At 25.9% G+C, this 12,993-nt stretch overlaps 1 protein-coding gene across 1 annotated transcript; it reads right to left on the bottom strand.

Moving 5' to 3' along the window:
• Positions 1 to 297: 297 nt before the first annotated feature.
• Positions 298 to 4,788, bottom strand: LOC145835702 (polyubiquitin-like). The gene is made up of 4 exons (XM_082943404.1): positions 4,683 to 4,788; positions 4,086 to 4,319; positions 3,765 to 3,871; positions 298 to 351 (listed from the first exon to the last, which is right to left on the bottom strand). The coding sequence occupies exons 1-4, from the start codon at positions 4,786 to 4,788 to the stop codon at positions 298 to 300; spliced, it is 501 nt and encodes a 166-aa protein (XP_082799530.1).
• Between the last annotated feature and the right edge of the window lie 8,205 nt (positions 4,789 to 12,993).

Below are 12,993 nucleotides of genomic sequence, written 5' to 3' on the forward strand. Positions count from 1 at the left end.
GTTTTTTTACAACTTTAGACTCTTTAAAAGAGCCTCTGATGACTGCTTTATTTTTGAAAGAAAATTGAAAAGATTCGGTAAAGTTTTGTTGTTTTTTGTAACAAAGGAGTAAAGTAAAACATTGCTCATAAGCATGGTCCTGCATGCGAAATATGTGTCAAAGTTTGTTAACTTTTATGAAAATTTAGAAGAAGTGTCAAATGTTTGTAAAACTTTAGCTAAAAACATAGGAAAGGTTTGCGAAAGAAGGTTCTATACCAATAACAACAACTTAACCTGAATGACAACAAATTACTGTTAGTCACAACAGCTGTTGATCCACAATATCGACCTTACGCTTTCCCTCTTTACCTAAAAAATATTGTTAAAGGGCAGTTAAAATTAAATGATAAAATGTATATCCGTTTCGAGGCTAGACAATGTAGTTATTGTCCTATATTGCAACGAAAGATACCAAAACCACAACACTCTGTAAATTTTGATCCGAAGAAGTTTTCAAATTATTATTCTTTGATTAAAATATAATCAAACACAGCTACACAGGAGGACGAGTAACAGGATTTTATCGATGTAGAAATTGAACCTCAAACTACAGAAAGTTTTTTTACTACTGAAAGTTTGAATGCAGAAACTGAAAATGATAAACCCTTAAACTGGAGATATTTGAGGAAGACATAATTCCCACATCTTGCAAGTTTTGCAAGGAAATATCGTGCTGCATCATCATCTTGTAAGTATACTTAAAGATTATTTTCTGAAGCTGGGAATTTGTACGAGCAAAAGCGCAATTGGTTGCTTTCAATTTCCGGCGAAAGGCTTTTATTTCTTCACAGCAACTTAAAAAAAAACAAGAATAGTCTTTTGTAGTATAACAGAGACAAACTTTTGCGATTGTAGTTTGTTTTATAGGTTTAAACAGTTGCTTAATTTAGTCATCTATTTTTAAATGCCTCAAATGTTGGGAACTTCATTTTTTAAGCTTATACCCTACCAGGGGTGTGTCTAGACGTTTTTCAAAGAGGGTTCACTAATTTTTTGTTCTTAGTTTCTCGCTTAAGTACGCATTTCTTAGGTATGCACTGCCAGTTTTGTACGCAACATTTAGCCGAATTTTAGATAATTTAAAACTAAAAGAGCCGGAAAAGATATATTTAAAATAAAAACATTTTTTCAAGTAATTTAATCTATAAAAATTTAAATTTCACTAAAATAATTGGGTAGTTGCCTAGGATGATGTCGCATCAATATCAAGCTAAAATTATATTAAATTTAATGTTGTCATTTTTTTAAGTAATCTCTTTTACCATAGTTATAGGCTAAATAAATATATTTTATAAATACATAAATAGAACTTATTTATCATAAACCAATAAAACTTAAATATCTACTTGCTCTAATTTTCAGATTAAAGCAAATGATACAATAACTTATATATATAACTATACTGTAAAATAAAATCAATTAAGTATTTTAGTTTATAACAAATGAATTTAATTCTAACTATGATTTTATATAGCTTGTTTAAAACGAAGTACAATTTTAAATCACTCATACAAGGCTTGAAATATTTATTTTAAGCCTAAAATTTTGGTTCAAAAAGATATTCAACACAATATAATTTCAGCTTGATATTGGTGCGACATCATCCTAGGTAATTACAAAAAATGTTTAGACTTCTACAACTAAATTGAAATATCTTTAAATTATTATTAAATGTTTGCCTGATGGTGCAGGAATTCTTATGGTGATTTTGATTTAAAACATTTGTGGCTAACAGATATACAAAAATAAAACAACTTATATAAAAAATATTGAAATACCATGAAATGATAAAAGAATAAATTGCCATGTGGTGTAGTTGTCTAAAGATAATTTTAAAACTATCTGAATTGAATTTTTCCTGGTTTAAACCCAGTTGGTCTACACATAAAAAATAATATAAATGCTAAAGTATAAACGTTGTTTTACGTTATCGTATAACAGCATAACACAAAAGCTTCACACAACATTATTATATACAATAAACTAAGCAAAATAAAACTTTAGTGATTATATTGGACATTTTTTATGTAAAATTGCACTTACTAGTTCAAAAATAATACTGTATGAAAAGCAATTAACACTTAGTAACAATTTATAGTGGGAACTAAAGCATCTTCGTAAGAAGTTTTTTAAAATAAAATTGCTACTTTAAAATTTTTACCTATTATGACGTCACAATTGTAATTTTATTTTAAATCTATTTCAGCTGAGCAAAAAAGAGCATTTTTTGTTAAGGAAACTTTTTAATCTTTAAATGTTATAAATTTATCATTCATTGTTCAAAGTTTATTTAATAACCAAAACATAGTCAACAAACAACGTTTTTAGTTATATGCTAAGAATTTTTTTTTCAAGGGGTTCCTAGGAAACAGGAAACTAGTCAAAACACGCCCCTGAACCCTACTAGTCAACTTGAAAAACTGTTTACTTTAGAAAAACTTTAATTATTTATATTGGTATAAACCGACATTAGTAAATAATGTTTTGTTCTAATCAATATGTACAACATTTAATACAATAGATTTATATGAAGCATGTTTATTTCGGATTTAATATTTCAGCCTATTTTATTCTGTTATAATGATTTAGAAATTAACTGTACGAATTTTTTATGTAAGTCTATTTATTTTGTTACTCTTTAAAAGAAAAGTACAGATATTTATGTGTTAGTGTTGTAGACACTCTGTAAAAAGTATAAACCATTACTATATTAAAGTTTTCATATCAAACGTATTTGTTATAATGACAAAAGATAATGCAGTAAATAAAAACTTATCATAAATTGAGACCCATTTTATAAAAGGACAAAAATACAACATCTAAAGATCTAAATTCACATTTATTTCAAATCTATAACTAGACGAATTTGAATTAAAAGATTTTTTCTACCAGTGTTAGGTAAAATTATTTAAATTTACGTTTTCTCAAGACTTTACTTTTATTTCTAGAACATCTTACAACTGTAGGTCTCAAAATCAAATGAAATATTGTACATCTAACGTATTTCAAAAGTTTGTATCCTCCTTAACTGTATTGTAACTCAAAAGTTTAATAAATTATTTATCAAATATAATCAACATCGTTTTTCGTATTATACTTAAAAATTACCAATTTAAATATATAAGTTTATTTCAATCGAATTAGTATGACATGAAATTATTAATACACTACATTGTAGTTAAGAAAGTTTGTAAGCTATTTATTTCTGATTGTCAAAAGACACTAAATATTAATAAAATGACCTTTTTTTATGAAGTTTAGTTTATTATAATTTTAAGTTAAATATGTAAAACATTTTTTACAATAAATTTATATAAAATATGTTTATTTTTGAAAACAATCAAAATTTTAGTCTATTTTATTTTGTTACTCTGTAAGAAATTATTTTATTGTAAGTCAGTGCTGTAGACAATCTGTAAAAACTATAAAAAATTGTTTTATTACAACTTTTATATCAAACATATTTGTTATAATAAATTAAGATAATACAGTATATAAAAACTAATCTTAATTTGAAACACACTAAATAAAACGACAAAAAACACATCTTTTAAATATCTAAATTATAATTTATTTCAAATCAATAATTAGACGAATTTGGATAAAATATTTTTTACTACTGTCAAGCGTTGAAAATGAATAAATTATTTACGTTTACGTTTGCGTAACACATTAGTTTCTTTTGTGCCTGGACATCTCTTACAACTTAGAAGTCTCAAAACCAAGTGAATAGTAGATTCTTCGACAACATTGAGGTCAGACAAAGTTTTACTGTCATCATGAATTTCTTTACACTGGAAGATCAGACGTTGTTGTCTAACAGTATAACCTGAAACATTTTACTATCAATACATGTAAGTAAACCAAAAATATTTTGATATTAATAATTTGAACAAAATTAAATAAGAAACTATTAAACATTTTTTTTAATTAAAATATTTTTGTAATTTAAAGCATGCTTTTTTAAATTTAAATCTTTTTTTTCATCAATTTTATTTAATTTTTAACAAACATTGTTTCAGTCTACAAGTTTAATACTTTACCTGTCTTTTTTCCAACCTTAGCTTTTAAATTTCCAACTGTGTCAGAAGCATTTACCACGATTATATATTCTTTATTAATAAAAACAGCATTTTTCACGAACACTCGAAATTGGCCAGCAAGTCTCAAATAGATTTCAGACTTTTTCTGAATGTTGTATTCAGATAAAGTCTTTTCACCTTTGAGCTCTTCTCCCATTAAGCTCACACTCAAAACTTGCTTGCTAGAAGGAGTACCTAAAAATTTGCTTGACATAAAAATATTTAATTGGATTTGCAATGTTTTACTTTAACAAAAATTTATAATGTCGTGTACAACTTAAGTACTGTAAATTCTTAAAAAATTTTTGAAAGTTTTACTACTTAATAGATATACATATTTATTATAAAATTTGTTTTTATAATAACTTACATTTAAAAAAATGATAATAGTTTTAAATCAATGTAGTTTATGAGAAAAAAACAAACAACAATTATTAGAACTTTTATTAAATACTGATTACCAAAATTCTGTACTTAAAGACAAATGTAATCTAAAAACATATTAAAGTTTTAAATTTTTTGATCATTTAAATAAGTAATAAAAAAACTTACAATTACTTTTTTTTACACCCTGAATCCTAGCTTTCAGAATTACAGCAGTATCTGTTGGATTGACAACCAACTGAAATTTCACACCATCCAACATATTCACATATATTTTCATATTTGATACCCTCAGCTGAACTGTCGACTCATTCTTAATTTTGTAGTCATTCAAGGACGTTTTACCTTTTAACTGTGTTCGATTGTAAAACAAGCGTTGCTTTTCAAATGGGAAGCCTGAATTTTTTGTTTTACAATCAAAGTCTTAATTATTTCATTTACAATTAAAAATGCTTCTTAAAACTTTAGCGACTAAAAGTTTTTAGAAGAGCTTTGGATGTTTTAGTTTAAATTGTAACTTATTTTAATTTTTTTTCAATGAACGATAAAAAAAGCGCTCAAAAAGTTAGGTCTAAAGACCTGGTGTACAAAGGAACCTTTTGGTTATCAAGTCGTACACCACATGCTTATAAAGTTTCTTACGAGCTACTTTACATAGTTTTTTTTTATCATTTAAATATTTGATCTTTAGTAATGAACAATCGATTAAACAAAAAGAAAAATGAAAGAAAATAAAACTAAACAAAAATTAATTGAATTTGTGAATTTTCAATTCTAATTTTACATTTCTATTTGAATATGACAGGAGTAATTTAAAAAAACAACTTTAATTAAAATGGCAACTTGCAAGAACAAGCAAGATAAATAAAATGAATTAGGAGATGAGATGAAGGAAATCAAAGGTATGTTAACGTCCTTAATGAACATTAAAGAGAAGATTTACTCAATGGAAAAGTCACTTGAGTTCATGAACAGCAAATTTAAAAAAAAATATGTTAAAAAATTCTGAAATTAAACAAAGAATTTCTGTTCTGGAAACGGAAAACAAATAATTAAACAAAACTTTAAAACAAGTCAATGAGGAGTCAATGAAAAATTTATTACACCTGGACTTCGTTGAAAGAGATCAAAAGGCTAACACTATAGTTATAAGTGGTGTAGAAGAGATAGATGGTGAGAAAATCACTAAAGTAGCTGTGGAAATACTAAAAACAGCAGATCCAGAAATTGGAAAAGATAGGTTATGTCTGTCTATAGGTTGAAAAAAAAAATGACAAGAAAGAAAATTAAAGTGCCCCAATTAGAGTAAAATTTGCGTCCTGTACAAAAAAGAATGAAATCTTTTAAAATAAAAAAAGACTTTCAAGTGTAAAATTTCAATCCACTAAGAAAGTTTACTTTACATCAGTGAAAACCTCACATACAGAAACTAGAAAGTATTCACCACAGCACTTCAGTTCAAAAAACAACAAAATTGGAAGTTTTTCTGGACAATAAAAGGCATTGTTCACCTAAGAAAAAATAAAGAATCGCATATTTATCCATTAAGAAAAGAAAAAGACATTGTAAGTATAAAAGTTTAATTCAGTAACATTTAAACTAAAACAATTTATGAAAATCAAACAGTTTATTATATTTGTTAATTATAGTTTTTTAATAGAAATGCCATTTAGCTTAATTAACAATTCTGATTTAAAAATCCTTTTTGTTCTAGTTATATTCTTTTTTTAAAAGATATTTTTCCATTTAGAAATATTAATAACACTGAGCTTTTCTTAATAAATAATAACAACCTATATTGAAAATTTAACTTAAATGCTGAAACAAATGTTTTTAGTACTTAATACATTTCTGCTGAAGACCTTGAATTACAGAAAAATAATAATTCAAATGATAAAGGGTTAAGTTTTCTGCATGTCAACATAAGAAATCTTAATAAAATAAATCTCTCCTTGGGGAGCTAATGTCCACATGCAATATTTTTCCATATACCATAGGTATCTGTGAAACAAAACTTAATACAAACAGCAACATAGACTTGATATTACTGGAATACTACAATCTACATTTTGTCAACTCTGAAACCAGACTGGCGGTGTGCCTTATTATATTTAAAAATTTATTTTATATACAATAAGACAAAATTTTAAATTTACTTGCAGAGAATATGAACCACTATGACCAGAAATATATGTAGGAATAAATAGTAATAGCAGTAAAAACATCTTAATACGGCTAATTTATAGTTATCATGGAAAACATTTTCAGGCATTTATTAAAAAAAAACTCCGTTTTTTTATAGAAAACATAAATAGTTATAAGGGTATATGTTTTTTTAGAAACATAAGTATAAACTCTTTAAACGACAAAGTTAAGTCAGTGAAAAATTATTTAAAACCATATCCAAGGATTTGGCTTAAAAAATCTTATTACAGCACCTATTAGAATAAATAGCATGGGAAGTTCATTGATTGAACATCTTTATTATTCATGTCCGAAAAAGTTACTAGTTCTTATATATTAATTTCAGATATATCAGACCACTTTCCACTTTACATTAATCTAAAAAATTGCAGCTTAATTACAAATAACTCAAAAAATAAGAAAAATTAAATTAAAGACTTTTCAATGATTAACACTAACAAACTTTTAACTGATGCAACTTAATTTCTAAACAAACATGAAACAGATAAAGTTATTAAATCTAAAAATTGCATAGATATCAAATTTGATCAATTAATAATCAAAAGTAAAGAGATTACTGACCAAAATGTTCCAATTATAAAAATGTCCAAAGTTAAATTAAAACTAAAATCTAAACCCTAGATAACAAGAAAAATATTAAAGTCTATAAAAAGAAGAAAATAAATTATATAAAAATCTTTTCAAAAACAATTTTAATAACTTAGTTAAACTACAAGAATACAAAAAATACAGAAATAAAATTACAAAAATAGTAAGAAAATATATAAAAGCATACTATGAAAACTTTCTAAAAAATTCTTACATAAATACATCTAAAGTTTGGAAAGTAATAAATAACATTACTAGTAGACAGAAAAAAGACAGCCATTTTTCACATAGACTAGATGTCAATCAAAATTATTATATAAAACAATTAGCCGTTGTAAACAAACTTAACATTCATTTTACTAGCATTTGAACGCAAACATCAACACAAAAAGGTTACCAACTAGGTTTTACTGACAATATCAGAAATGTTAGTTTTAGTGTTTTTTGGTTTGATGCTATAGAGACTGAATTATTTTATATTATCAAGAGTTTAGATCCAAACAAAGGCAGAGGCGAGGATAGTATGTCTGTATAGATCTAAAATAAAGTAAACAATCTTATATCCCCAGTACTATGCAAATTAGTAAATCAAGCATTTTATGAAGGGGTTTATCCAAGTAGCCTTGCAAAACTTGCAAAAGTGATACCAAAACTAAATTTTTAAATTAGGATTAAAAATATTACCAGGAAATTATAAACCCATTTCACTTCCATCTAATTTAAATAAAATAGTTGAAAAAGTAATTTATAATCTCTTGTACAGTTTTTTTCTAAAAATAAATTTCTAAATAAATTACATTTTGGCTTTCGACAGAATCATTCCACAACTTTAAGTTTGTCTGAATTTGTTGAAGGGGCTTTGCCCAATTTTAATAAAGAAAACACAGTTTGTGCAGTCTTTTTGGTTTAAGTAAAGCATTTAATAGTGTAGATAGAAATATCTTACTAAGGAAACTAGAGTGTTATGATGTGCAAGGAAATATGCATCTACTAATCAGATCATATCTAGATGAAAGGAAACAGATCGTTAGCTTTGGAGGATATGAGTCAACATGTGAAAAATGTGAAGCTGGGGTATCACAAGGCTCAGTATTAGAACCGTTGTTATTCCTTTTACACATAAATTACTTACAAAATAGTACTAGTCTTAAAGTCCTCAACCTTGCAGCTGATACAATGTTATACAAATCATTTAAAAAAGACTTATACCTAAATAACAGTAAAACTTTAACACAGAACTAAATAAGGTATCAGATTGGCTTATGGGAAACAAACTTAAACTATAAACCTTAATAAAACTAGAAGCATGATTCTACACCAATCAAAAAATAGTTTTTGGAAAATATAGAACTTAATGTTAAAATAGGTAAAACAGTTATAACAAATACAGATAACTATAAATATTTGGAAATAATTTTAGACAGAAGTTTGAAATGGACAGAACACATAGAAGCTATAAAAACAAAAATACAAAAAACATTGGGTGTATTTTATAAAACAAGACATTTCTAAAATTTTTATTTAATCTTTAATTCTTTATTTATCAGCAATGTAAGATATGGCATGTTGTGCTGGGGAAGGGCAAATGAAAAATGTATAAATGAAATCAATGTTCTCATAAACGGAGCACTTAGATGCATTGGTTATAAGAAATATAATGATAAAGTAAGAGAATAAAAAACTCATATAAATATATTAGATGTTAAAAGTCTGTATCTATATGATATAGGTTGGTTTATGTTTAACAATAACTTGTTACCAGATAACTTTAAAAACTGCAATAAAAGTGTTAAAAATGTCCATAATTATTATACGAGGTCTTCAGAAACAATTTAATTCCTACCTAGAAACAACAACACAATATGTCATAAATCGCTATTCACCAAGGAAAAGCAGGGAGGTAGCTTGGTACGTTTCTAAAATCTACAGAAACGCTTACTTGTGTGCGAAAAAAATTGCTTTTAATTCAGGTTGAAAAGACTCTGATTTCTTAGATTGTAGTATACATTTATACCTAGTTATTCACTTCTAAAAGATAATTTTGACATATATGTACTCTTTAGCATTGTTAGTGTCGTAAAAATTTAACAAATTACATACATCCAAATTGTAACATTTAGCGCGTTAAAGCTTTAATTTTTTCAAAAAGCTGCGTTGCAGAATTGATTCTAATGGCAGCTGTAGCTTCAAAAATTGAAGTCGTACAATTTTATGTTACAAAAATTTGCATAACTTGTTGTTACTGTTGACTACGTTAAATGTTTGATTTTAAAAACAATTTAAATGCTTTTAAGTTGAATTGTGATTTTTTTATACTTATTTCTAATAAATGTTTTCTTGGTTTACACAAGTGGCATGACAAATAGAGTCATAGTGGGTGTGGAGCAACAAAAAAGCTTTGTATACAGCTATCACTCGTACTTCAACATTCCATTTTTGATTAATTAACATAACTGCATATTTTCAGATTAAATTCAATAACATTAGAGGTAGTTTAAAATGCTGTGTTCCCGCTAGGACGTTATCACGCGTTATTTTAGATAATTTAATTTTTGCAGATTCGTAACTTTTTTGAGCTAGCTACGTCCCTGCAAGGAAATAAGTTGTGGATTAAGCTACCATTATATCTTTTTAATATATTTTGTATATACAGAGTTTACTGATTTCGACTCAGTTCCACTCGTACGCAATGTTTCTTTTAATCAAGTCGCAAAATCCACTTAAACGCCGTGACGAAGAATTTAACGACCAAAGTTTCAACACATTGTAAAGCAGTGTTCAAAAGGATATTTCTATCGTAAACTGTTACTAATAAGTTTTAATGTGTAATTGTGTTTCATTCTCATTTAATGTAGGTTTAGAAACATTATTTCACTCATTCACATTTAAAGCTTGTATTATTTAACTAGGAAGTTATATATAATAAAATTAAATTAATGCCGAACCAAGCCGCACGTACAAAGGCCTCAAATTCGAAGAAACTTCCGTTTCAAGGTATTCTGACAGGTCTAATAATAAGGACAAAGACGACAGACAGGAACATATGGATATCGTAACAGGACCGTTGAGACCACGCAGCGTCCGATAACGACCCGGAATTATATAATTAAAAACTTGACAGCAGAAACTTGAGCAAAATCTAACTTTAGTCCTAATAACTTTGACCCCAATAAGGTTATAAGCAAGGGGGAAAACTTTGAAATTTTTAAATTTTTAACTAATTCCCAAGACGATCTTCCGATAACACGGTTATTGTTCAACCAAAAACTAATAGAGGTCCAAAAATTAGATGGGCAGGAGGAATTGGTAAGATTGCGAAAAGAAATTAAAATACAAGATATTAGGTTAAATCAAAACAAGTACAACAAATACAAGACTATTACGATCAAGGTTTGCAACAAAAAAGCAAACATTTTTTTGATAATTATGAAAACAGCCAAAATAATTATAATAATAATTTTAACGATACACTTGGAGCACAAAGAAAAAGTAAAAAAAAATAAAAGATTAAACGTTGTAAGAAATCCTCGAGACACTATCAGTTATTTCGAGGAAGAGCTGTACGACGAAAACGTTGTAGGCGACTTAAAAAAATTACAATTATCTAATATGGTTTTGGCCAAGGGAAGATATCTCAGACTACTATAAGTTTATAGAAAGAGCTGAAAGAAAACATAACTCGCTAAAAAGCTTCTGTTTCGACTTTTATTTATTCGACGGCAACCAAATAGGCCAAGTGTCCAAAAGACGACAGAATTGATTTTTTTGCGTGTTTAGTGCCCTCCACATTAAAAAGTAAAATTAAAGAGTATTACGATGCGAACCTTGATTTTTTTAGGCGTAAAAGTCAAGTTATATGGAACGTTATACGGTGACATTTTTACACAGCGACATTTTGGCACGATGATTTTTTTGCATCCAACAATCATTTTTGTATGCAGGCCGCTTAAAAGTTTCCTAGCTAGTTATTATTTTGATTACTAAAACTTATTAAGTCATGAACTAATTGACATAACATCATTTATTAAAAAACATTTAAGCTTTAAAGTAACTTTAAAAAACATGTATGGTGTAATTTTCTTAATTATAATTATTGACCATATGGTTTTACTGATTTTTATGTTAGAAACTTAATGCCACTATTACTTTGGTATAAAGTATATAAATATATAACACTGTTTTGTTTCATGCATTAGCTTGTGAGTGCAGTTTGTAAAACTTCTATTAACATTTATCAATGTTACAAAGTTGTAAGTGTTTTAAAAAACTTTATGAAGCTAAATTCACATTACAAAATAGTTTAAAATTTTATCATTAACAAATTACAAATTTCCAACTACCAAGTAATTACAGTTAATATGATAAAAAAGAACATTAATATAAATTACATAATATAATCTTATTGACTAAAAATTTTATTATTTGTAACATATTAAAATAAGTAATTTTTGAAAAAAAAAAAGTTTTTTTTATGTGAAAGTCATTATTTTTGTTTATAATGTTTTTAAGTATGTATTTACATTAAAACCATTGTATTTTACGGAATAAAAGAAATTTTAATTAGTGTTAAATGAAACTGTTTGTTTCTTGAAAATAACCGTATTATATTACACTTTTCTATATAAGTACAAAACATATTTATTAACTGACATGTTCATTATTTTTTAACTTTATATTATTTGTACTCAAAAAACAGAATTGGTGCAGTCTATGCTTATTAAAAAGTATTCATTTAATAATTTTTTTTACATCTAATTGCTACAAAAATTTATGGTACACAATTTGATTAACTTTATTATCATTGGATTTTATGCCAAATAAGTTTTAATAACTTTTTTTTCATATTTAAGGAGTTTATATGTGTTTACAATAATTTATTTGTACCTTTTTTTTAAAGCAAACTATCAAAAATACTTTGAAGCTTTTAATGTTTAGTATTTTCATAATATATCATTTTTTTTCATAAGCTTTTTTCAACAGAGCAGTTGTTTTTTTTAGTATAATAAAATTAAAATGATTTTTAAATGTAATATATGTAAATACTTACTCTGATAACTGGTAGAATAGTTTATTTAACTATCTTAATTTTACATAATTTAATCTTACATATGTTACTTATTGTTTGAACTAATATTAAATAAAAAGTTTTTACTGCAAAAATATTAAAATATAACAACTAAAACAAATACTCAAAAACCGGATATATTTAAATTTATTATTATACGATATTTGTTTTTGATTAGCTTTAATGAACTAGAAAAGCTTTTTTGAGATGTAATTTTTTTAATCATTATTTCAATGTAAACTTAGAAAAGTGAAAATCTATCAAGAAACGCGTTTTTTGAATTAAAGTCTTAACAATTTGTACATTGAAATAAACTTGTCTATTTTCAATTTTGATTTAGCCTGTACAAGTTAACATTGCAAATCATTATCACTTAAGTATGGCTAAAGTTTTAAACTACTTAAAAAGCATTTTAAACATTTTAAGGAAAAAACAAAGCTGATTTATAGTACACTTTTAAAGACTATAGTTTTGACAAAACTTGTTGAAATTTTACTTAACATGTTTTCTGAAAAGGCAAATAAAAAATATCATACTTACTAATAACATCACAAAAACAAATTTGATATATTACTTAAATTTTTTTTTTAAATATTTTTGACTATTCTTCAAAAACATTGTTGTGAA

Source organism: Thalia democratica, chromosome 1, assembly GCF_965202585.1.
Source record: "Thalia democratica chromosome 1, ktThaDemo2.hap1.1, whole genome shotgun sequence".
NCBI lineage: Eukaryota > Metazoa > Chordata > Thaliacea > Salpida > Salpidae > Thalia > Thalia democratica.

Bases quoted from the DNA above. Each gene is read 5' to 3' on its own strand.
- LOC145835702 (XM_082943404.1), bottom strand. From the start codon at position 4,788: ATGAAAATATATGTGAATATGTTGGATGGTGTGAAATTTCAGTTGGTT. The intron at 4,320-4,682 runs GTAATTGTAAGT...GCAAATTTTTAG, and splicing joins GATTCAGGGTGTAAAAAAAA to GTACTCCTTCTAGCAAGCAA. The intron at 352-3,764 runs GTTTTGAGACTT...AATATTTTTTAG, and splicing joins AAGAATCTACTATTCACTTG to GTAAAGAGGGAAAGCGTAAG.